This window comes from Lepidochelys olivacea (assembly GCF_965140295.1).
Source record: "Lepidochelys olivacea isolate rLepOli2 genome assembly, chromosome: 1".
NCBI lineage: Eukaryota > Metazoa > Chordata > Testudines > Cheloniidae > Lepidochelys > Lepidochelys olivacea.
This window is the reverse complement of record NC_140411.1, coordinates 98,298,511-98,324,904: the sequence shown is the minus strand read 5'-3', so window position 1 is coordinate 98,324,904 and position 26,394 is coordinate 98,298,511. Positions and strand designations below refer to the sequence as shown.

General features: G+C 39.8%; 1 protein-coding gene across 3 annotated transcripts in view; it reads left to right on the top strand.

Moving 5' to 3' along the window:
• ABCC4 (ATP binding cassette subfamily C member 4 (PEL blood group)) overlaps window positions 1–26,394 on the top strand; it is a 238,221-nt gene that overhangs the window by 44,556 nt on the left and 167,271 nt on the right. For all 3 annotated transcript variants that reach the window (XM_084642483.1, XM_084642482.1, XM_084642481.1), the window contains exons 2-7: window positions 5,429–5,539; window positions 10,503–10,623; window positions 11,450–11,674; window positions 16,686–16,775; window positions 18,421–18,584; window positions 24,284–24,409. In XM_084642483.1, the coding sequence (XP_084498609.1) occupies window positions 5,484–5,539; window positions 10,503–10,623; window positions 11,450–11,674; window positions 16,686–16,775; window positions 18,421–18,584; window positions 24,284–24,409 (782 nt within the window). In that variant the 5' untranslated portion in view covers window positions 5,429–5,483. The remainder of the gene's footprint in view (window positions 1–5,428; window positions 5,540–10,502; window positions 10,624–11,449; window positions 11,675–16,685; window positions 16,776–18,420; window positions 18,585–24,283; window positions 24,410–26,394) is intronic.

Below are 26,394 nucleotides of genomic sequence, written 5' to 3'. Positions count from 1 at the left end.
TCTGTTTGACCCTGAGCATGTGAACAAGACAAACCAGCCAGGCACCTGAGAAAGAAGAGTGTCTGTCTGTATCACCTTAGAGCTCTGGTCAGTGTCCTGTATCCAGTTATGGCCGTCTCTGAAGCTCTGAAGTATGAGATTTTATGATAGTCATTGTCATAATGTAGAGCTGCTGGTGTTATGAGTATATTGAAGGCAATGCAGAATTTACTGTTCTCTCTATGGCCCATGAAGGAAGGGAATGAACAGGGGGATTAGTAGATTCAGACTCTAAGGCCAGAAGGGACCACCACAACCATCTAGCCTGACCCCCGGAACACATGTAGCATTTCTCCCAGCAGCTGGATTAAAGCACATCTTTCAGAAAGATATCTAATCTCCTTTTAAAAACTCCAGGTGATGGTGAGTCCACCACCTCCCCTGCTATGCTGTTAAATTGTTTAATTACTGTCACTAGTAGGAAATTGCATCTTATTTTAAGGTTGAATTTGTCTAACTTCAGCTTCTACTTTTCACAGAATGATAATGCCATATCTGATCTCTCAGTCCTCTTCCTCAAAGGAAACCTGCACAACACCTTCAAAAGATAAGCCTGGGAACTTAAATTCATAACTCTGCTAGACACCAGAAATTATGGACTTAATAAGGACCAGGGCTGGCCCTAGACCAAATGGTGCCCAGGCGAGGAGCATCTTTGGTGCCCCCCTCCATTTGTTAAACTTTTGAATACTTTATTTTTTTTATTGCATTTGTAGCCTATTTCACGACTTTGATGCATGATTTATCCCTGTCATATAAGACTATAAATTCTTACGCTAGGATCTGTAAATCTGTATTTATTTATGCCACATTTCAGTAAATAAAAAAATCCATTTCCACTAAGCTTATAGAAACTTTTTAATTTTAAGAATAACTGAAATGTACTAATACCAAGAAATTTAGGGAGGAATCATAGAATCTCAGGGTTGGAAGGGACCTCAGGAGGTCATCTAGTCCAACCCCCTGCTCAAAGCAGGACCAATCCCCAATTTTTGCCCCACATCCCTAAATGGCCCCCTCAAGGATTGAACTCACAACCCTGGGTTTAGCAGACCAATGCTTAAACCACTGAGCTATCTCTCCCCCACCCAACTGTGCACCAACATTGGTTGGGCCAATATTAAAATGTGTTACAGTAGGTGACAGCCTTAGAATGTTAACCCTAGTCCATTAGTTCAAAAGGTCGCATTTCTTGCCTTTGCCCTCCCGAACTTAAGCACGGCGTCAGAGAGATCAAAAGACTAGCCAATAACATTTTAAAGCGATAAAATAGCAAGTGATGTCAGTCTCTGGTCGCCCATTGTCAATCGAAGATACGTTTTAATTAGCCTGAGCTTCGAAAAGCTGTGCTCACCACTTGTGACTGTGTCTAGCAGCGTGAGTAGAATCCTCAAAGTGTCCTTCAGCTCTGCATCATGAATGAATTGGAGAACTTGGAGGGGAAAGTGCTTCCCATGTGGCAAAATGTGACACATGTCCAATTTGATATAGAGGCCTTTATCGAACATTCAAACATTCCCCATGTGTCAGCGTCCAGTGAAGGTCCGTACAATTGTTCAAGAGTGTTTTCCTGTCTGCCTGCAGCTTATAAGCCCCTTCCTCCCCCGCCCCCAGTGTTTTCATGGTGTTTCATTTATTCAAACCTTTCTTCGATGGACACTCAAGCAGTGTGAATGAGCGACCAAAAAAACTCCCTCTTGAATTTTTCTTCCAAGATTCCCATCACCTCATCTCTGCCCTTGTAACCAAACTGTCTCTTCTTCCGATAACATGAATTTCCTTGAAGACGGGCCCAACTCCTAAGTTTTTCAGTCCTGGTGATCCACCAGTGCCTGCAAGATCATGGAGAAGTATCCCTTTCGGTTGATGTACTCTGTTGCAAGGTGGTTGGGGGCCAAAATTGGGATATACGTTCCATCTATTGCCCTGCTGCAGTTAGGGAATCCCATTGCCTCAAAGCCATCAACTGTTTTCTGCACATTGTCGTGAGTCACAGTCCTTCATGGTAGGAGGCGATTAATGGCCCTGCACACTTGCATCACGGTAACCCCCAAGATGGACCGTGATTTGTGACTGATTGGTAGCAGTCTGGAGTTGCCAGTTTCCATACAGAGATCGCCACTTGCTTTTCCTCAGTGAGAGCAGCTCTCATTCTTGTGTCCTTGCACCACAGTTCCAGGGGAGAACTCCACACACAGTTCCAGGAAGGTAGATTGGCACATCCGAAAGTTTTATAGCCACTGCTCATCATCCCATACATGCATCATGATGCGATCTCACCACTCGGTGCTTGTTTCCTGAGCCCAGTACCGTCAGTCTACTGTGGCAAGCTAGTTCATGAATGCCAGCAGCAATCTTGAATTATTTGTTTTCATGGCAAACAGCGGGGCAGGCATCACCAATTCACTCTCTGTTTTGAATCTCTGCTCATGAAATACTGCAGGACCAGCTGTGTTGTGTTCATAATGCTCATCATCAGACTGGTCAGCAGATCAGGATCCATGCTGCCAGGCAGAGATGGTGGGCACATAGTTTACAAGGATGGTTGGAAAACAGCACAAAATGAAGTAGGAAGCCCATGGAATGGTGGGATGGAAAGACCTACGTCACGGGACGGCGAGCACGTCTCCATGATGTGCCATGATCCGTTCCCAGAGATTTCAGTGGCAGAGGGTGGCGAGTTGCACAGTGGGATAGCTACCTACAGTGCAACGCTCTCTCTGTCGTTGTAAGAGCGACGACTGTGGACATGTTCCACCAACACAAGGAGCATTGTGTGGACGTGCACAACCGATGGCATTAAATGACTTATGATTATCGATATTACTTAAGTCCACTTAACTCTGTAGTGTAGACATGGCCTCACTCTCTCTGCTATCACTTAAGTATTGTGGACCACATTATCAATACTCAGTGCCCATAATTGGGGCCATATTTTACAGTGCTCAGTACTCAACAGCTTGCACTGTGACACTTCTGGCAAGATTTTCAGAAGAGCTTTTTTAATATACTGAACTTTTTGAAAATCTGGCCATTTATTTTGCTGTCTAGATTGGAGCTGAGCTCTTCGTTAATAGAAATATGTCCCTTTGTTAATCTGTCCATTTCTTCCTAATTGCATTTTTACTATGTCTTTTATTACTATTAATGCTGATAGAACACTTTGTAATGTATTTGCAAAACACCATAACAATCATTCTATATTTAAAACTTTACAATCTGAACATTTTAATTACCAAGTTTTATATTTGTGAGTGAGCTAGCCAACCGGCAGTTTTCTCTGACATTTTTAAACTTCAAAAGCCTTGTCAGGTCAGACAGAGTAAATCTTTTGGCTAGTATTGCATCCATATTCTGCTTAGTTGAGGTTAGCATCTTTCTTTCCATATATTTAATGAATGGATATCAAGCCGTGAAATGTGTCCCCATATAATTTCTTGTGACATATTTATAACTCCATGAGACATTGCAAAGATTTCTCTTGACTCTTTGATGAAGATTCAGCAGCTTTCAAAAGTCTGGTTACATGTTTTTTTTTTTTACCCAGCTTAACATAATTAAAATAAGATTTCTGTGTTCACTCACAACCAGATGTGTCTCCTGAGTTACCCACAATTGGCAGAGCTTGGAATTAAAGGTTATTTCTTTTCCTTGGATTTCTGACAGAGGAAGTATTTTATACAGCTCTAGAAATAATTCAGGATAGGACATCAACAGAATTTGAGCAGGGCAGTGCCTTTGGCGATATGGGAGTGCCAGAAAATATTTTCTTTATATCTGGAGCTGGGTGAAATTTTTGGAATGAAAAAACAACAACAACCACCAGTTTTGAGTTGACCAAAACTATTTGTGAATTTGGGTCAAATCTGGCAAATAGTTTTGGCCAAAAAAATGAAGAAAATTTTTGAAAAAGTCAAAATTTTTTTTTTTTTTTTTTACATTTTCAAAATAAAATGTTTATACTTCTAAATCAACCCTACCCTCAAAAAATTAATTTCAGGTTGAGCAGAATGTTTTGACTCAAATTGAACTTTTTCAGGTTTTTTTCTTCATTTCTGTGAGAAACTGAAAACATTTCTGGTTTGGGGTTTAACCTGAAGTGAGGACTTTTTTTTCTGTTTCTGCATTTTTCAGTTCTGCCACTGAATGGAAAATCAGTTATTCCCTCAGTTCTATTTCTATCCCAAGCCCTTTAGTTAACTACCCAAAGTATTGATGAAGACTGTGTTGGAGATGATAATGAAGTATATGGTTCTTTTGTTTTTTGAGATTTAGATGTTTTATCTGATAGTGGACACTTCCTTCCTGTGTGTGTGGGATTTCAATCTCTAGCTTAGTGTTTTACATTTTGGTTTGTCTAGTCTACATGCTATAATTTGTAGAGTTTGGTATATTTGGAAGAGAAATATTATGAAAGAGATTCCAGTTTAAAGAAAATTCTCTAACAGGGATAATTCTGGACCATATCCGCAATGTAATGATTTATTTGGACATATCACTAGAATTGTTGTATAAAACTGTTAAATGATTTTAAGAATTGTTATTACTCCTATCTCTTTTTAGTCCCAAAATATTACTATAATAGTGTGTTCATAGTGACACAAATTTACCTTATTTTCTGACTTATTTTCGTAAGTGTCATTTCTAACGTATATTTCCTTGCTATACATTTTGTGACTCATTTTTTATTGATGGGAAATTTTAAGCTTTTCTACTTACCCAGAATTCCACTCCTTTTAAAAGGGACTGATTGTCAAAATATTCTTTATTTCCTGCTTTCTATGCTGGTAAGAGTATACAATACCCAGGGTCTGGACAGTGGAGAGGAAGGAAGCTGGTGAGGGTGCTAACTTGGGACTTAAGAGACCAGGGTTCAATTCACTGTTCTGCCATAGACTTCTTGTGTAGCCTTGGACAAGTCACCTTGGGTACATCTATGCTTCAGTTAGACACCCATGGCTGGCCTGTGCCAGCTGATTTGGGCTCATGGGGCTCAAGCTAAGGGGCTGTTTAGCTGCGGTGTAAATGTTTGGGCTCAGGCTGGAGCCCAGGTTCTAGGACCCTGTGAGGTGGGAGGATCCCAGAGCTCAGGCTGCAGTTCGAGCCCCAACTTCTACATTGACACTGGCCATACCTGGGTGTCTAACTGCAGTGTAGACATACCCTGAGTCTCTCTGTGCCGCAGTTCCTTATCTGTAATATCAGGGTGACTTCTTACCTCTCAGGGGTTGTGATGATAAATATGGTAAAGACTGTAAAGTGTTCAGTTACCACAGTAATAGGGCGGTGGAGGCTTGTGAGTACCTGAGAAAACAAATTAATACATAAATAAATTACTCTTTCTGCTCCATTGACTGAATATAACAATTTTTATTGTATATTCAAATAGGTGGTTGAATCCTTTATTTGTTACTGGTCACAAACGAAAGCTTGAAGAATATGATATGTATAAAGTGCTGGCTGAAGATTCGTCAGAGAGGGTTGGAGAGGAGTTGCAATGGTAAGGAAAAAATCAACACTTCATGTAGTCACGTCTTCAAAGAGGAGTGCTCTGGGAGGAAAACATATACAGTAACTCCTCACTTAACAACATCCTCCCAGTTAATATTGTTTCACTATTAGGTTGCTGACCTATTCGAGAACATACTCCCTTAAAGTCCTGCAATGTTCCCTTATAACGTTGTTTGGCTCCCCGCCATTCTGCCCGCCTGGCGCTCCCGCTGGAGAGTGGAGTCGGGGTGCGGGGACTTCCCCTGCTCTGCCCATCCAGCATTCCAGCCAGGGTTCAGGCAAGCCCCTGCGCCCCGACCACGCTCCCTGGCTGGAGCGCCAGGCAGGCGGAATGTGGCAAGCCCCTGCACCTTGATTATCATACACACTGTGAAGAGAGTGGTCACTTTGGATGGGCTATTACCAGCAGGAGAGTGAGTTTGTGTGTGGCGGGGCGGAGGGTGAGAAAACCTGGATTTGTGCTGGAAATGGCCCAACTTGATGATCACTTTAGATAAGCTATTACCAGCAGGACAGTGGAGCCAGAGGAGGTATTGTTTCATGGTCTCTGTGTGTATATAATGTCTTCTGCAGTTTCCACAGTATGCATCCGATGAAGCGAGCTGTAGCTCACGAAAGCTCATGCTCAGATAAATTGGTTAGTCTCTAAGGTGCCACAAGTACTCCTTTTCTTTTTGCGAATACAGACTAACACGGCTGTTCCTCTGAAACTTGTACTGGTATAGGTCCAGTGGTATGAGTAGGCTTGGCAGAACTTGATTTTTTTATAACGTGACAGTTAATATTAATGTTTGTTTTGAAACACTTTGAAAATTTAAATTGATAAAAATAAAAGTCATGCAAAATTATGGGTTTTAAGCTTTTTTCAGTTTTTATTGATTGTAATTTTTCACAGCTGTGGGAAGTTTTGGCAGGATCAGACAATAGGAGGGATCAGACAAGAATTATTTAATGACCGACTGAGATTTTAAAAGTTTAAGCTTTATAGCTGTTAAAACACAAATTATCAACATCACATGTGTAAGTTTACAAAGTAACTATGCCTAAATCAGGCTTCTAAGTTTTCAAACAGCATTTTTCTTACTCTGCCTATCTGTAAATTTCTGTTGTTATCAATGGAAATATTTTTTGTTGGCTTGTGTATGTAGGGTGAAATCAATTGGTCTACTGACATTTACTGATAAAATCTAATCCTTCCAAGCGTAGGTATAAATATCCTTTTTCAAGGCAGGCTTAAAGGTTAAGCGAGTCCATTCCAGATATGTGCCAGGATCACGTACCAAGAGTGTATCTTTATTATAACATGTTTTAAGAGAATAACTGTTTATGCAAGTAATTTTCTTTCTTGACTCCTACAGGAAACTCATCAGTACCTCTGTTATAGGAGAGAGGTTTTTATTATATAGTAACTTGAAACAAGTAGTGTTTCAATATATCTGCAGAGGGCTTTCCTACTGAAAGATACTCTCCTCTCTACCAGAGGAGTGGTGGCATGGCCTCTTAACTTCCTGCTGTTACATGAGGTGAGGCAGCTATGGAGGAGGTGGACAGAACCTTCTGAAAGGTCTAATTGTCACTCTTAACTAAATTGGGAGCAGGAACTTCTCTGTAGAGGAGAAGGAGCAAGGAGAGGCAACAACTTCTTTGATCCTGAGTTAGCTAGAGCAGAAGTAGTAGTTAAATTGATAATCCCCGTGGAATGCAGCATTTAACATCTATTCAGCAGATCTTTGCAGAATTCCAAGAATATTAGCATAGTAGAACCTAATTATGGTGGAGGTGAATATCAATTTGAGCGTGTTCTCATTATAATCAAAGTGAAAATCCACTGACATGCCTTGAAGAGTTCAGGGCTTACACTGTAAAGGAGGGTGAAGTCTTTCCAGTGACTCTTGCAATAATTGCACTTCCTTCCCATGTGGTCAGGAAAAATGCTTGCATAGACATAATGGCATATTTAGCAGAATCTATGGGTCTATGTGTGCATTTTCACTTTCTATTCTACTTGACAACACACAAGGAGAATCATTCGTAAATCATAGAATCACAGAATCGTTGGACTGGAAGGGACCTCGAGAGGTCATCTAGTTCAGTGCCCTGCACTCATGGCAGGACTAAGTATTATCTCGAGCATTCTGGACAGGTGTTTGTCTAACCTGCATTACAAATCTCCAGTGATGGAGATTCCACAATCTCCCTAGGCAATTTATTCCAGTGCTTAACCACCCTGACAGGAAGTTTCTCCTAATGTCCAATCTGAACCGCGCTTGCTACAATTTAAGCCCATTGCTTCTTGTTCTATTCTCAGAGGTGAAGGAGAACAATTTTTTTCCTTCCTCCTTGTAACAACCTTTTATGTGCTTGAAAACGGTTGTCATGTCCCTCCTTAGTCTTCTCTTCTCCAGACTAAACAAACCCAGTTTTTTCAGTCTTCCCTGATAAATCATGTTTTCTAGTTTTTAAATAATTTTTGTTGCTCTTCTCTGGACTTTCTCCCATTTCTCCACATTCTTCATGAAATGTGGCACCCAGAACTGGACACAATACTCCATTTGAGGCCTAATCAGCCCAGAATAGGGTGAAAGAATTACTTGTGTTTTGCTTACAACACTCCTGCTAATACATCCCAGAATGGTGTTTGCTTTTTTTGAAACAGTGTTACGCTATTGACTCATATTTAGCTTGTGATCCACTATGACTCCCAGATCTCTTTCTGCAGGACTCCTTCCGAGGCAATTGTTTCCCATATATGTATGCAACTGATTGTTCCTTACTGAATTTTATCCTATTTACTTCAGACCATTTCTCCAGTTTGTCCAGATTATTTTGAATTTTAAACCTATCCGCCAAAGCACTTGCAACCCCTACTAGCTTGGTATCATCCGCAGATTTTATAAGTGTACTCTCTATGCCATTATCTAAATCATTGATGAAGGTATTGAACAGAACCAGACCCAGAACTGATCCCTGCGGGACCCCACTCGATATGCCCTTCCAGCTTGGCTGTGAACCATGATAACTACTCTCTGGGAGAGGTTTTCCAACCAGTTATGCACCCACCTTATAGTAGCTCCATCTAGGTTGTATTTCCTTAGTTTGTTTATGAGGTCATGTAAAACCATCTGAAAAGCCTTAATAAAGTCAAAATATACCCATCTACCTCTTCCCACCATCCACAGGGCTTGTTACCCTGTCAGAGAAAGCTATTGAGTTGGTTTGACATGATTTATTCTTGACAAATTCATGCTGACTGTTACTTATCTCTTTATTATCTTGTAGGTGATTGCTTAATTATTTGCTCTATTATCTTTCCGGGTACTGAAATTAATCTGACTAGTCTGTAATTCCCCAGGTTGTCCTTATTTCCCTTTTCATAGATGGGCGCTATATTCACCCTTTTCCAGTCCTCTAGAATCTCTCTTCCATGACATTTCGAAGATAATCGCTAATGGCACAGATATCTCCTCAGTCAGCTTCTTGTGTATTCTAGGATGTATTTCATCAGGCCCTGGTGACTTGAAGATACCTAACTTGTCTAAGTAATTTTTAACTTGTTCTTTCCCTATTTTAACCTCTCATTTTACTTTACTTAAGCAAGCAGCCTGCAAGACTAAGGCTTATAGAAACTTCACAAAATCCAACAAACTGCACTGTGGAGTCTGTCATTTTACCCTATTTCCACTCCTCCTCCCCCCCCCGATGATAAGAGAAAATATCTCAGTAATCAAGATAATATCTTTCTGGTGGCTATTCCGCATGCCCAAAGTTAGCGTGCCATCTTTTAGCAGGTTTGAGACATTGGTGTATTCGCAGTTCTTGGACCAACAGGGTCTTGGTGCACAGCAGAATGCACTTGACCTCCAGAAATGAGGGAGGCACCTTATGTGAAAATCCTGTGCTTTAACAATTGTAGAGTGGCGCTGGTGTATTCTTGAACACATTATATGAGCAGAATGATCACTTGTGTTCTTACTGTCTTTTGATTCGGATTTGAACAGATTGTGCCTTGCTCATGTGCAGGTGCCCAGCCCTGCCACAATGCAGAGGTCAAGCACAGTCATAGTCCCTGCCTAAGGAAGGAGCACTTGCTGGGGAAGCCTGGGCTCCACAGGTGGTGCAATCCACTCCATGATGTTTGACACCATCACATTGTTCTCTCTGCTTGTGTGTTGTACTCCTTCCTCCACCCTGAGTCTGTCTTGTCTATTTAGATTGTAGTCCCTGAACTGACGAGCTTGTCTTTTTGTTCTGTGTTGTACAGCACCTAGCACAATCGTGTCATGGTTCATGATTGGGGCTCCGAGGCAATATGATAATGGAAATAATAATAATAAAAAAATTCCACTTCCCCCTCACCTAAGTACATAACCAGGTGAAGATAAGAGAGCGTGCTTCACAACCTAACGACCTGTGGATGTGCACACTCCTCTGTTCTTCTTGGAGCTCCAAGAGGGATTTTGCCGAGGTGGAGCATCTCCACACTGCCTCAGTGCAGGCCAGTGCCAGGAAGGCTTATTGTGACTTGGCCCTTAACTTCGGTAGCTGGCTCAGTCTGATCCAGGCTAAGAACAAACCAAGGACTGTGACTAGCTAGTTCTGCCTTTGTTGTATGTCTCTATAAATCAGCAGCTAGTCCAAGGTTTGTTGATATTATCAGTGTGTTCTTGAGCACAGAGGAACAAAATGAGCCTGTAATGCTAACCACAGGCTTTCATGAGCAAGCAGAAATAAATCAATAAAATAAAATTTTTAAAAAAGATTATTTTGGTGTCAGGTTCTTAAAGAGAAAGTATATGGTTGTGCCAGATGTGGAGTGACTGACCAGATAATTTGGCAATCCTACTATAGACCAAACTCTCTGTTTTACAACTTTAACAAATTATGTTCTGTTTCTGGTGATTTTTAAGTTAGACTTTTCTTGTTTGCCAGTCTGATTTTACTTTATTTTCTAGGTACTGGGATAAAGAGGTGCAAAAAGCTAAAGAAGAAGCAAGAACGCCATATTTAACAAAAGCAATCATACTTTGTTATTGGAAATCCTATTTAGCTTTGGGATTGTTCACACTGATCGAGGTAAGAGATGGAAAATACAATACAATGTATCTTTGAATATCCTTTTACCCAATAGCAATGTAAATCTTGTCCAATAGGCATTTGTGATGAATACTGGTGATTTAATTCTGGGACCCAACTCTTTCCCCATTTATAATTTCTTTCTGCCAGATAGTAGCAGCTACAAACTCTGTACTTTTTGTTTTTCAGAGACTAGGATGTCTCTCCTTAACCATCTCTCTCTCTCTCTCTCTCTCTTGCTCTCAGAAAAATACACTAGGGCCACACTCTGACTACTAGAAGTGGAAAACACTGGGTAGGATTCTCCGTTCAGTCACAATTGCATAACAGTGGGATTACGCTGGTATAACTGAAAGCACATTTTCTCTTTGATAGTGCCAGCCCCTCCTGTTCAAGAGTTGTTTCTGAGCTCATATCTGCTGCTGGGCTGTACATTACAGTATCCATAGGTTCCTGGGATGAAGCATAAAAAAAGCTTTTTGCTAAATGTAACTATGTCACAAAAAAGTACCATGTGATCTTCAGAAATTAAAGGAGATCTGTATTTGTGTAACTCGTTATGTGACATGAAACATTTTATTGGTGGCTTAAAGAACTTTTGAAAAGTTTAAAATATTTTAATTTTAATACTATTGAAATACATGTGTTAATATAGAAGTCTAGTTCTTCTGGGTTATGTGGCAATAAAAACTGGCCTGGGTTTTATTATTATAATAATAGGAAGAAGGGTGTGCCAGAAATTTCTTACTTGCCTTGGAAGAAACCTGGATAGAAAACTACAGAATACATTATTTCTATTTGTCCCCCCCTCCCTTCTTTCTTTTAGGAAACACTCAAAGTAATTCAACCAGTCTTTTTGGGAAAAATTATTAATTATTTTGAAATTTTTGATCCCCTTGATACTGCTGCTTTGAATTTTGCCTACGGCTATGCAGCTGCTTTGTCTGTATGTACATTGATTTTAGCCATAACACACCACTTATACTTTTATCATGTACAACGGGCTGGCATGAAGTTGAGAGTAGCGATGTGTCACATGATTTATCGGAAGGTAAGCAACCTTTCATTTTTCAAACGTATGTGTATATAAGTTAGGTCTTCTAATAATTAGTTTAAAATTAAGTATTTGAATTATTTTTCACTCTTGTAATAGTTCTGAAGTCATGGCATTTGAAGGAACAGGGTATAAGTCTATATTAATGAAAATCAGGGTTAGCATATGTATATATGTATTGATTTTTTTATACTGAACTCAACAGTATATGGATGCCTATATAATGTTGTAGGTTATTGTCTGAGGTCCAGAGGATGTGGGGGAAAGGGAGCTGTTGACTGTTGTGTGATCATTCTCCTCCACTCTAGAGATGCATTGGGAGAGAATGCCCCCACCCCCACCCCTGCCACCCGCTGCCTTCCTGTCTCAGCCGGGAGGAAGTTTGGTCAAACAAGTAGGGGAATAGCCAACTCCTGGAAGAGGAGAGCTCATGTCCAGACAGGCTGGAGCCAAGCCTCTCCTTATGTCTCAAAGTGCATGTGGGATTGTGCTTGGGGGAGGGGCTTCTCTGCCTCCCTTTGACCAACCAGGAAGGGCATTAGAGGAGCTGATTGGCTCTCACAGCTCCCTCCTCTCAAATTAAAGCCTCCCTAGGGGCAGTATTGCTGCCCCACCTTCCCTCCCTGCAGTTGAGGTATATTGAGCAGTCTTTCTAGGATGCTGTGGGGCTGACTGATGACCAGTTCCTGGGATCCGAAAGGACTGTTTTTTCTTGGCAGGCCCAGAGGGTTTTTCACACATTTCAGGTTAAAAGGAGTAAGAATAGGATGGGAATTTAACTAGGACGAATACAAAAATGTTAGTCCATTGCAACATGAGCCTGGTGTCCAGTGTGAATAAAGGCTCAAAGGGCCAGGTCCCAGAGGTAAATGAGGCCTGGGATGTGGCTAGTGAACCTGTTGCTGTAAGAAGGGGAGACCTGAAGTCTTTGCAGTCTGAATTCACCCTTAGTACCCTTTATCTCCCAAGTGGAGGGGAGGGTGAGAGGAGTGAGGAATGAGTTGAGTCCTAGGGTTTAGGCTGAAGAGGGTTTGCCCTGAGTTATTGATTATAGTGAGAGTCCTGTGATTCTCTGCTGGACCCAATTAAGTGCTTGGTATGTGAGCAGGGGTGGGCAGATAGCACTCCTCTCCATCGTTAAGTTACTGAAGTTGTGGCCTGTCAGTTAATTCTACCCCTGTGTCTGCATTTTTTTCACCTACATGTGCTGATCAACATGTGGCAATCACTATCTAGGGAGAGGAGCCAGGTGATCAGTGGAACAGAAGCAGAAGTAGCGACTACCAGGCCAGAACAGGCAGGGAAAGTAGCTGGGCATCTCACAGGATGAAAAGCTGCTTTCGTCCATTGCCAGTGTGGCTTTTGAGAAGCGATAGCCTTACTAGCTGTCGGTAGCTTCTTTGTGGCTGGTGGTAGCCTTCAAGCCACCATGCCTCTCTCTGCTTTTACCTCCCATGTAGGTAAGCCTGTCAAGAGAAATTTTGGGGCCCCAGCGCATCATGTTCACTGCCTTCCCTCCCATTTCACTTTGTTTACACAAAACACTTTGAGGGGCCCCCTGACCTCAGGGTCCCAGTACAACAGTCCCTTCTTTTCTCCACCTCTTATCAGCCCTGCATGTAGGAACCATACAGGAGGTGGCAGAGGGGAGAATGTAGTATCTATACAATTAGGGGCTCTGATGGACTTAAATTACCTGCCTTCCAAATTTTTGGAGCAGTGCCCTCCTCACCCTTGCCTCAGAAATGAAGTTTAGGCAGGGATTAGATATTTAGATTACATTCAGATTGAATTTTAATCAATCTTTCTTTTTAAGAGGGGGAAAAACCCAACCCGTCCTCTGTTCTAAAACATGTAATACCCCCACTTAAAGTTAACATTTAGATTTCTCCTCTCTCCATCCTCATCTTTGGACTCCATAATTTATAGTAAACTAAGAGAGAAAAAAGTAGGGAATAATGTCTCAGGCCATTGGACTGGTGAATTGTTGTTTTTTATGCACATATTTATCCTCCTCCCTCTTCTGATACCTTGGAAATTATCCTCTGGGAACTCAGTTCTAACATGGCACACTTCTTTCTTGTACATAAACATATCTCTAAGGAATTAATTTACTATACTGATTATCATAACACACTTTGCTTGAAATTCATGAAATATTTGTATAGCAAGTGTTGTTTGTTTCAGTGTGGATAATTCACTTGGAGGACTGAAAGCTTGGAAAGGCAAAATGTTCACATTGTGTACTTTATTTCTAGGCATGATTAAATTGAATATTAATCTTCTTTCATCTCATAAATGTTTGCTCCCCAGGGTAAAGATTGAGGTAATGGTAGAACACCAATAACTTGGCAATCAGTTACCTCATTTGAGGTGTGTGGATAGGTCATACCTTTTATAAATCCTTGATATACAGTTTTAAAAGAAAAGCTGAATGCTAATTTCCCCTATACTTCTTTTTGGCATTCATTAATATCTGTCGTAAATATACACCTGTTATGCTAAGTTTCTGTCAGTGGTGGCTGTGTGTCATTATGTGTGCTGGTTTTGTTAACCATAGTAAATGACAGATTCCTAGTACTGAAGTTCAAATGCTAGTTACTTAAATTTTTGTACTCCCTTTCCCTTCATCTGAAGTGATAGAAAACGAATTTTATCTGTAGAACAAATCATTGTCTATTTGTGTTGTTAAAACTCCAAAAAGATGTTTTGTGTATACTAAAAAGTATTAGTAATAAGATGCTGCACTCAGGAAGTCGGTTGTAAAGATGGGACGAGAATCTGTCTCATGACTAATTCTCAGTCCGATACTGTAACACAAAGATCATCTATGCATTGCTTCTCTTAAAAATAATTGGCTTCATTTTCTAAGGATTCTCTTCAGTTTGGCAGAAATGAAAAGAACAGAACAGCTCAAGTTGTGAGACCAGTGATTTGTTGGTTGGGACAGGGTGGGCTAATTACTCTAAAACATGACAACGGTCCCTTCAGTGGAAAAAAACTGGTCCTTTCCTCCGTGATATCTCTTTATCTTTCTATACTTGCAACCAACAATTTGGAACAGGGAGAGAACAAAGATCTAAGAAGGGAGACCAGAATTAGTTAACCTGATTCTAAAACAAATCCTAATCCAGGGATTGATGTCAGTATTATTTAGATGGTATTTCTGGTTGAGAGGAGAGTAGAACTGCCTGTAACAGGGGGAAGGAAATGGACAAAGGACCAATGAGTTCATATCTGAAAGAAGGCAGCATTTCAGAAGAAGACAGCAGTGGGAATAGGATTCACCTTAACTTCTCCATAACAATCATTAATGATTTTATGTAATTCCAGCCTAGTTCCCGCCCCCCCACCCCAGCCCAAATATAGCCCAACCAGGTGTTTACAAGGATCTGTAACTGTATGGAAAATTCAAAGGGACATTAACCAATCTGTTTTTTGTGCTAGAAAGAGATAAACATTTGACAAATAGAAAAATTTCAAATCAGAGTTTCTTTTTAATGATGAGTTTAATAGTCTGTAACTCAAAAAAAACCAAACCAAAAAACAAAAAAAAACCCCACCTTGGTAAATTTTCTTTAATCCCTCGAGAAATTCTCTTTTGCCTTTAGAGTAAATTTGGCAATTTTCAGGCCAAACCAACATTCCCAGTCAGTATTTTAGTGGATTGGGAGAGAGCTAAAATAGGGTTTTTTGATGGAGCCTGGTTACAAGCTTAAGGCCATTGCTTGGTGTTTGACATTGCCACTTCTCTAGACTTAGGTCTAGGCTGGTTCTTTTTGTCGGGAAAATGTAAATGTTTCTCTGAGATTTCTTTTATGACAACCATGCTAATTTGAGAGCAGTTAAGCTGCAAGAGCTGCCAGTGACTACAGGGAGGGTTCTCTCCCACCCATACCAGTGGCAGAGAATGATAGAGTGAGCAGCAGGTGTGCTGTAGGTGTGCTCTTGTGTACACCTTCTCCAAGCCCTAGGTAGCCTTTAGAAACTAAACTATTAATATGGGAAATGTCTGGCTGATTGCTTTCTCAGAGGATATCAGCCTGAATCTTTGTAGGGTGGGCAAGTTGGGGCTGCACTAGTGAAGCAGGTTAGCTGGGGTGCCTAGAAAAAGGAGGGAGAGTTGGTGGAACGTAACACACAAACATAACTAATAAGACTTGTACCTAAGACCACTTCAGACATTTTACTGGTTGAATGGTGGTTTGTCTGTCTTTCCTATTTAGGCCCAGATCCTGAAGTCAGTGAGACTACTTTGCTGGAAGATGAGCACATGCTTATGTCTTTGCAGGATCAGGAGGGCTTTCAATTGCAAGCTCTTTGGAGAAGAGACTATTTGGAAAGCACCGGCAATATTTTCAGTAGTGATGCAATATAAATAACAACTCCAATAACTATTTAATCTGCCTCTTAAAGATATATTTCAAGTATACAGTGGGCATCATTAAAAGTCTTGGCATTTTCCCCCCTGCATCTTCATATTTACAGTACCCGTATTTTAGTATTTGCAGTGTTCTCTATTCTTATCATTGGAAGATTGGGGCAAAGCGTCAGCTGGTCAAATTGAGTCTTCAGGATAGAAATTTCCAGTCTAGTTTTGCTCAAGTGTTCTTGACGGAGGGATGCATGTGGGGGGTTTTGGTTCAGGTTTAATATTTTGCCATATTAGTTTCATGTTCTGAGTTACTTCTGGAAATGCAGAGGGAAATAGATTTTTAATATCAATTCTGCTTCCTCCCCCCAATATATTATTCTATATGTGTTTTCTACTTCAGAGCCAAATCTTAATCACCAGCCCGTGTTTTAACTGAGGCCTTTAAACTGCAGTTCCAAGAATTCTCATGTGTCTTCATCTTAAAAATACCTCATAATTCATAGCTCTGATGCCGGATTTGTCAGTAGTACATCTAGGCTTTAGAAGAGACAATGCATCTATTTTGATATCATACAATGTGGTAGTTAATTTAAAATAATTTAAGAATGCTTGATTTTTTTTTTTCTATTTCAGGCACTTCGTCTCAGTAACACAGCTTTGGGAAAAACTACCACAGGTCAAATAGTAAATCTTTTATCAAATGATGTGAACAAATTTGATCAGGTGAGACTTATTATTGGTGGTCTTAGACAATTCTGGTAAGGAGATGAGAGATGGGTCCAAGCTGCAATATTTGAGGGGTGGCATATGAGGTTTTACTTTACAATCATTGTTAAAGTGACAACTGAGGCTCATAATTTAGTATTGATTTTTAAAGGTGGTTTTACCAAACATATTAATAGCAATATCTTCTTGAAATTGGGAAAAAATCTGTTTTCTTTTTGTGTGTAGATATTTTTGCTGTGTTTATAAACCCGGCGTAGTGCTGGTGCATGTAAGTGTATTAAAGGCAACTCTGCAATTGACTGAATTATTTGAGATGCTTTTGGTTTTAGTTTTTAAAAGGTTGTGCTGAGTGAACTGAAACACATTTAAAACTCTTCATTTTAGCTTTTAAGCTGCAATTCAACCAGGATTACTGTAAAAACTGGGAAACACTTCCATGCTTTATGATAAGGTATCCTGAGCTGAACTGATATCTGAAGGCAGTGTTGCTGTTGAATTAATAGGCAGCACCCTAATGTTGTGTGTGTTTGACTAGAATATTTTAAATTTAAACAAAAAGTTTAAAAAATACCTCCACAAAAAACTACATTAAAAGAACATTATTAAAGTTGCAAAGTCAAGCATTCAAAAGTTAGGAAATGCCGTACAATCTCTGATTACATCAGCACATACTATATTTTCCACAACCCCTATCAGTTTCAGTGCATAGGAAGGATGGAACTCACTGAATGAACAGGCAGTCAGTATTTTGTTTTATCCTCATCAATCAGCTGTGGCCGTAGGCCTTATTTAGTGTGCACTATTCAAACTTTGCCCTGAATACAGATTATTGATTTCCTTATAGGCTCTGTGGTGATGGCCCGTGAGCAATATGTTCAGCACTAGGACCCGTGGGAGGCTGGAGCATGTTCAGTGAGGATAGACTCTTCAGAGATTTAGACCTTAAACTCTAACAAGTCTCTGTTCAGCGTGTGTGAACTGTGATTTTTTTTCAAGGGTTTATTACTTGAGCAAATTTGGGTGGATTTTCCTGGAGATGGCAAAAGGCACATTTCTGATACAATGGCCACTCCTTGCCACATTTCAAGTCCCTGCTCCAAAAGAAAAGGAATGCTAGAGCTTCTCAAAGAAAAGGCTGGTGGAATTTTTAACATGGGCAAAACATATTTTTCCTGAACCTTGTTCTCAGAAATAGCTGAACTGTTTTGGCGGACAATTATATGTTTTGTAAATGAAGCAAGAAAATGACAGGACACATGTTATACTCATGGAATTGTCTTGGAATACAGGGTACTCTAAAGTTACTGATGCATAATTGTACAGTTTTCCCATTTATGCAAATGCCTGCACTCTAACTATCTGAGGATACTGATTTTTAAAACCATTATTTAGTTCTCTCTCAATAACTGGGCTGTGAATCAATCTCTCTCCCCGCCCTCGCCTGCATACCATAATCTTTCTGCAGGCTTATTTTTCAGACTGTCTACCAGAAGCACAAAGCATGCAAAAATTTATATTTTAAAATTGAATATTATATATATTTATATATAAAATTTCCCTGCTGATAAGCGTTTTATTGTTTGTATTTTTGTCTTTTCAATTAATGCTAAAAGCTGTTTTTATATCTTAACTAATTGTGCAGGTAACAATTTTCTTACACTTTTTATGGGCTGGACCACTTCAAGCTATAGCAGTGACTGCTCTTCTCTGGATTGAAATAGGCCCATCATGCCTTGCAGGAATGGCAATTCTGATTATTCTACTTCCTTTACAAACCTGTATTGGGAGGTTGTTTTCTTCACTAAGGTAAGGTAAACTTTTGTGGTGCACATTACCTGTGCAGGTTTTCAAAGTGCATGTGCTTGGTTGGCCTGATGTCAAAACTGCCATGGGCAAGGCCCTTTGTTCAATTTCCAATTGTTTGCCAATATTTTCAAAAAGTAGCACCTAAAATAAGAGATGTGATTTGCAAAAGTGCTGAGCATCCAGCAAATCCCATTAAAGTCACTGGGACCTGCTTAGGTGCCAAATCCTTTTGAAAATCAGGTTGCTTATTTGCTTGCCTACATATGGACTTGGAAGTCTAATATTTTGAAAAATCTTGACCTTGATATCTCGCTGCATGGACATTTAGGGACTGGGATTGTTGTGGACAATACTATTATTCCTTGCAACATGAAAAAGAGAGTGCCTTGGTTTTTCACAAGGTTTGACCTCTGAGGATGATGAAGATGTTGCAGTCAGAAGCTCTAAAAAGATTCCTATGCAAGGCTCCTCATTTGTAAGAATGGCACCTGTGATTCAGGGTCTTGAAAGTGGGGAGAGGGTGTAAGGAAACAATGGGGTGGGGGGGGATGGCAATGGGCTCCTGAGGACTCCAGTAGTGGTGCAAGATTTGTAACAGGAAGAGTTTTTATGTATAGTGGCTCTGCAGTAGCTTTCTAACCAGGATTCAGACCTTATGGCTCTCCCCACCCCACCAGCTTCCTCTCCTCCCCCCCCCTCCAAAAAAAATCACATATTGAGAAAAGAGAGGTTTTTTTAAACTACAGTAGTCTGATTTCCTAACTTTCAAACTTTTGTAATGGCAAAGTTCTAGTAATGTGTTAAATTAATAGATAACTTATTTTACAAACATATTCTGAACACATACACATATTGTTTTAATGAAGCATTTGGTAGGTAGCTTTGTCTGAGAATGTTATTAAAGCTCTTTAATTTGAGTAACGAGTGGATGTCTGTGAGCTTGGCCTGGCTCTTCTTTGTGCCATAACCTGTTATAGTGTGAATAGTTTCCTACTTTGTCTTTATATAATAAAAACTATATGGCTAGGTACTGACGTTTTAATTTGTTTTAAGATTGGTTGAAGGTAGAATATTGTGAAAATAGTCAAACTGACATTGCTATTGCATAGCTAAGCACTCAAAAGTCTGGAAATTACCAAATTTGAGTTACCCATAGAATGCTGTTCCTTGTGCATGTTCACTATGATACAGTCTTCAATTACATGGTCGTTTACTATTTCTCAAATAATAAAATAATAGGTGAGAGGTTTTTCGCAGGAGTGGGTGGGTGAAATTCTGTGGCCTGCATTGTGCAGGAGGTCAGACTAGATGATCATAATGGTCCCTTTTGACCTTAGTATCTATGAATCTATGAATACAGTTTTTTCCCCACAACTTTAGTTATACATACATGTACCATGTTTTAATAACTTTTTCAGTCTATACACTTGCACTGTTTTCATTCTTGTAATGATCCAATTTAGCTTTACTGACTTAGGCTTTTTTATATTAACAGTCATTATAATACTTAGCACTTGCATAGTGCATTTCATCCATAGAGCTCAATGTGCTTTTTCAAGGTGGTAAGCATTATTATCCCCATTTTACAGATGGGAAAACTGAGGCACAGAGAGATTAAGTGACTTGACCAAGGTCACACAACAAGGTGAGAAATTATCTTCTCTAAGTTATGTAATAATAATGTAATATTATTACATAATGTAATAATATTATTACATATTATTACATATTATTACTGACTAATTATTACATATTATTACATATTACATAATATTTACATTATTAATAATGTAATATTATGTAATAATAATGTAATAATTAGTCAGTGGCCATGTAATATTCAATGTTTTTCAACCAGCAGCAGATCCTTGCTTAGGCTCAGCACAGGGGAAGGAATATGTTGATGAGGAAGATACTTATCTGCACACATATGCATAAGTCTTTCTTTATTTGCAGTTCAGGGAATGAAGCTGAAGTAGATTTCAACCCTGCAATGAGCTATGTGTGGGCATTGAAGTGACTGGGGCTCTGCCTGGGCACAGGGGTCCACCTGCGTGGAGCTAATTGCAGGATTGGAGCCACTGCTACAAGTTTAGGTGGGCTCTACATGAGAAGCTAACTTTCATTATTATGCAGCATTTTATACTTCTGCCCCAGTCTTGCAAATATCTATGTATATTAGTAACTTGGCTCATGCAAATAGTACCATTGACTTCAATGCCTATTTTTCAGAATGGGACCCTTATTCTGTAATGTCTTGAATAAGACTAACTGGTGTACTTGTCATATAAATTACCTTTGTGGTCTCTGGGACACTGTATTATATGGTACTACTGTTAGCCGCACATAAACATTTATACAAAATGTATGTATTATACCGCATTATTTGAGAAACAGTTTGTCATCATGAAATTGAAGACTGTATTGTAAATATACGCATGGGAACAACCTTCAGATGGTGTGAGCAATCTTAGCATTATAATTTCCAGACTTTTTCAGGACTTAACTATGTAATGGTAGCATTCTCTTTAAATGTACTTAAAAATGTAATATTTTATGTGATTTAAAAGAGAAAAAGTTAGAAAAGATTAATTCCACTATTGGGCTAGGCACGACTCTTATGCGCTGTCTCATGCACTGTGGCTGCTACCATTAAAGCCAGTGGGAGTTTTGCCATTGACTTCGAGTGTAAGCACTTTATGAGGACTATACAAGGGACCCTCTCATGCATAGTTTAGGAAGTCTATAGGAAACCTTCGGTATATTTCCTTTTCACACCTAAATTTGGCGTGAGTGCATGCGTAGCACAGCTAACATGTGCATGTGCTGAGCTTAGATCTGTTCTTTTTTAAAATCTGGGGCCAGGTCTTCTGTTGGCATAAATTGTCATAGCTCCATGGAAGTCCATGAGCTACTCTGATTTACACTAGTGAGAATCTGGCCTCCAGTGTGCGTGCGCAAATATGACTTTGCAATGGGTAATAACTCATTCAAATAAAAACTAATTTTCACTGGAACACTTGAAGACGCTCCCATTGAGGACTATTACCATAGGAAACTTAACTTTGTGTCCTCTGAGCCCAGGTTAACAGTCTCAGGCTCACTGGGCTCATGCCACCACACTAAAAATAGCTGTTTGGACAGAGCTTTTAAGTTGTGTGTAGGTCTGGAACTCGGGTTCTGAAGCTTACCCTCCTCCCTAGACTTCAGAGTCTGAGCTGCAATGTCTACACGTCTGTGTTTAGTGCAGTAGTGCAAGCCCCGCGAGCCCGAGTCTCTTGACCCAGGCTCTGAGACTCACTACTTTGGCTGTGTATATGTACCCTCACTGGGGGAGTTTAAAAACCATGAAAAGGATTATTTTTTATTATTAATCTTCCTGACATGAAACAAGAGTAACTGATACTATATCGTCTTCCTGTGTTCTACTAGCAAACCTTGTTTACATTTGGAAGACATAGTAAACATAAAATATTGATAAATTCTTATAAAAGGTTATAGTAGGGTTTATTTTGATACATCATGTGCTATATTCCTAAGTGACATGGTTTTACAGATATCCTGTCATCTCTAAACACAACTTTTATATGAAAGAAAAATGCTTTGCAGGACGGCTTCTTTGGCTATGCATACACAACCCTATTTTCTCTGAAATTTCTCTCCAGTTCCAACAGTAGTAGCAGTGGTTGGAGCACCGAGATAGAATGTGCTGTCTAGCCCTGATGTGCTAGTGCCTTGGCTACACTAGTGCTCCAATAGTTCCTGCTGTTAGTGGAGCTGAGCTGGTAGTAGCAACGGTGGAAAATTTTAGCACATGATGCGTCAAAATAAACCCTACTGTAAATAAGAATTTATTAATATTTTATGTTTACTGTGTTTTCTTTTCTACATGAATGAATTCAATATGGTTTTAGAATACTTTAAAAATAGGGAACCATTTCATACATACGCAAAAATGTGTTAATTTTTCCCCAGTTTAAACGGTGACTTTTTATCATTTAAGAAGCTGTTTTTTTTTAAATTTGTTCACCATGATAAACTCGGACCTTAGTTATAAGCAGAGATCCTAATTTTCCATGCTAACAAGAAAAACGAAACCAAAATTCTCTGTTTAAAAAAAAAAGTCTGTGTTTTTCCACAATTAAAATAAAACACTGTACCATAGTTTCCCTAGCCACAATATGTACGGGTATCAGTTGAACACAATATTTTATTGATACAGAGGAACCCCTTTTATCAAGTCTAATTGGGACTGGGGCCAGATCAGATAATCAATAATTTGGATAATCCGGAGAGCCTCAGCCCTGGGTAGCAGGGCTGCAACTTCAGCTGAAGCCTGAGCCACGCTGCCTGGGGCTGACAGCGGGAGTCCCGTCGCCTGGGGCTCGGGCTGTCAGTCCTGGTTCGGTTAATCCGGAGAGCTGGATAATGGAGGCTCGGATAAATGGGGTTCTACTACATAGGTTTTTATTCACAAAATGTAAAAACTAAAGATTCTCTGTAAAAATGCAAATTCCATGTTTTTCCATGGCAAATGGATGTCTAGAATCCCTGGTTATAAGCAACAGGAAATATGGGGTTAGAATAGATATGCTTAATGCAACCTAAACAACAAATCCTGCTGTCATATTTTATACAGTTATCAACAAATAGTGACTGTTTCTCATTGTTTCCTGTTATCACTTCCTTTCACTTTTGTACCAATATTTTATATTATTTTTGGAAATATCCCTGGTGATTTTAAGTTGTAAAGTCTGGAAATATATGTATTTACAAGAAAATTTCTTCCTTACAATTCTTGCTTTCAGTATAATAGATACCCACTGTCCTTTCCTGTAGTATTAGAGGTGGTCTGCTTTCCCTCTCATATTGTCCTACTGCTTCTCGAAGAAACTGCTGGTTTTGGTAGTTGTTAACTGAGTTTATACGACCTGCGTGTGAGGTGTCAAGAGCTCTGGATACAGAATATTATTATATTTTAAGCTGGTCAGAAAACAAGAGTTCACATTTTTTTCCCCTTCATTTGTCAAAAGAATTTAATCTTGATGAAAATTTTCTCACCAGGCCTAATTATAACTAATTACTTTTAATGCTCCATATCGTGAGTTATGCTGTACTTCAGGCAGAATTAGCCATAGAAGTAACCAAGATCAGGTCAATCCCATTCATTGACCTCTTCAGAAGAGCCTCTTTCCCCACTTTGTGTTGGCAGAAAAAGCAGTTGCTGTCTTGGAGAAATGTTTATATTTTGGCATTTTCAACTCAGATTATTTACTTCTTGAATGTCCAGTATTTTTCCTTCCCTTTTTTTTTATCTTGTCTTTTAAATACGTTTGGAAAATCTCTATTATATTGTATATTACACTTGATGAGAGGCATTTTATTTATCAGGTTGTCTTTTTTTATTGGCAAATATTCTTACTCTGGCCAAAATATATTTCAGTTATTCTTAACCATGCAAAAATACATTTTCTTTTTTAAAAATAGGGCATATAATCACAGTGTCTGTATATATGGGTACATGCAATGCTCTGTACTCCTGGTGTAGACAAATGCTAGGCTATTCACTGGAAATTGCATAGATGAGAACACAAAACCCAGGTTTTTACTGCATGTCAAAGTTTATTGTATAAGTGTAACAGTACAGATTGAACAGTCACTTTTGTTGTGAATCTGAGAACTTTTTCTTTTAATTACAGGAGCAGAACTGCAGCTTTGACAGATGCCAGGATTAGGACAATGAATGAAGTCATAGCTAGTATGAGGATAATAAAGATGTATGCCTGGGAAAAATCATTTTCAGAATTAGTTAGCAGTTTAAGAAGGTAATCCGTGTTTCACTGAAATTTATGCCATGGTATTTGATCTAAATTCATTTAAGTTTTTGGATTTAAAATCCAGAAATTTCCTAGAATCCTTGTAGAGCTTTGTAGTTTTTTTCTTCACCTCTGCATAAGGGGTGACCATATGAGTTTGTCTTGAGGGCAGAAAAAAATTCTTTGATGTTTATTAATTTGGTTTTTTGTAAGTGTGAATACAGAATCACCATTTTTCTTGTTTTCACATTTGGTTTATTGCCTATTAATCAGACGTCCTCTATTGATAAAGAGTTTCATCCTTGCAGTCCTGCTTACTGGCTCTCCTGACTTTAACCTGCAAAATATTTTTCTCTGGGGAGTAGCATGGGATTTCCTTTCTCACCTTAGCTATAAATCTAGAATCCTACAGAGGTTATACTTAGACTCCTTTTGTGTCCATCTGAAGTGTAGCCATCAGGTGAAGCCATTAGCCTGTGATCCCACTGAGGGTTACCAAAAGAAACTACACCATTTGCTCAAGAAAATCCCTGAAAAAGCACAAGAACAAATCCGCACAGACACACCCCTGGAACCCCAACCAGGGGTATTCTATCTGCTACCCAAGATCCATAAACCTGGAAATCCTGGACGCCCCATTATCTCAGGCTTGTCAATCAGCAGGATTGTCTGGCTGTGTAGACTCCCTCCTCAGGCCCTACGCTACCAGCACTCCCAGCTACCTTTGAGACACCACTGACTTCCAGAGGAAACTACAATCTATCAGTGATCTTCCTGAAAACACCATCCTGGTCACTATGGATGTAGAAGCCCTCTACACCAACATTCCACACAAAGATGGACTACAAGCCGTCAGGAACAGTATCCCTGATAATGTCACGGCAAACCTGGTGGCTAAACTTTGTGACTTTATCCTCACCCATAACTATGTCAGATTTGGGGACAATGTATACCTTCAAATCAGCGGCACTGCTATGGGTACCCGCATGGCCTCACAGTATGCCAACATTTTTAGGGCTGACTTAGAACAATGCTTCCTCAGCTCTCGTCCCCTAATGCCCCTATTCTACTTGCACTACACTGACGACATCTTCATCATCTAGACCCATGGAAAAGAAGCCCTTGAGGAATTCCACCAGGATTTCAACAATTTCCACCATCAACCTCTGCCTGGACCAGTCCACACAAGAGATCCACTTCCTGGACACTACGGTGCTAATAAGCGATGGTCACATAAACACCACCCTATACCGGAAACCTACTGACCACTATGCCTACCTACATGCCTCCAGCTTTCATCCAGGACACACCACACGATCCATTGTCTATAGCCAAGCTCTACGGTACAACCGCATTTGCTCCAACACCTCAGACCGAGACAAACACCTACAAGATCTCTATCAAGCGTTCTTACAACTACAATACCCATCTGACAGAGCCAGAAGAGTACCCAGAAGTCACCTACTACAGGACAGGCCAACGAAGAAAATAACAGAACACCACTAGCCATCCCCTTCAGCCCCCAACTAAAACCTCTCCAACGCATCATCAAGGATCTGCAACCTATCCTGAAGGATGACCCATCACTCTCACACATCTTGGGAGACAGGCCAGTCCCTGCTTACAGACAGCCCCCCAACCTGAAGCAAATACTCAACAGCAACCACATACCACACAACAGAACTACTAACCCAGGAACCTATCCTTGCAACAAAGCCCATTGCCAACTGTGTCCACATATCTATTCAGGGGACACCATCATAGAGCCTAATCAATTCAGCCACACTATCAGAGGCTCGTTCATCTGTACATCTACCAATGTGATATATGCCATCATGTGCCATCAATGCCCCTCTGCCATGTACATTGGCCAAACTGGACAGTCTCTTTGTAAAAGAATAAATGGACGCAAATCAGACGTCAAGAATTATAACATTCAAAAACCAGTTGGAGAACACTTCAATCTCTCTGGTCACTCAATTACAGACCTAAAA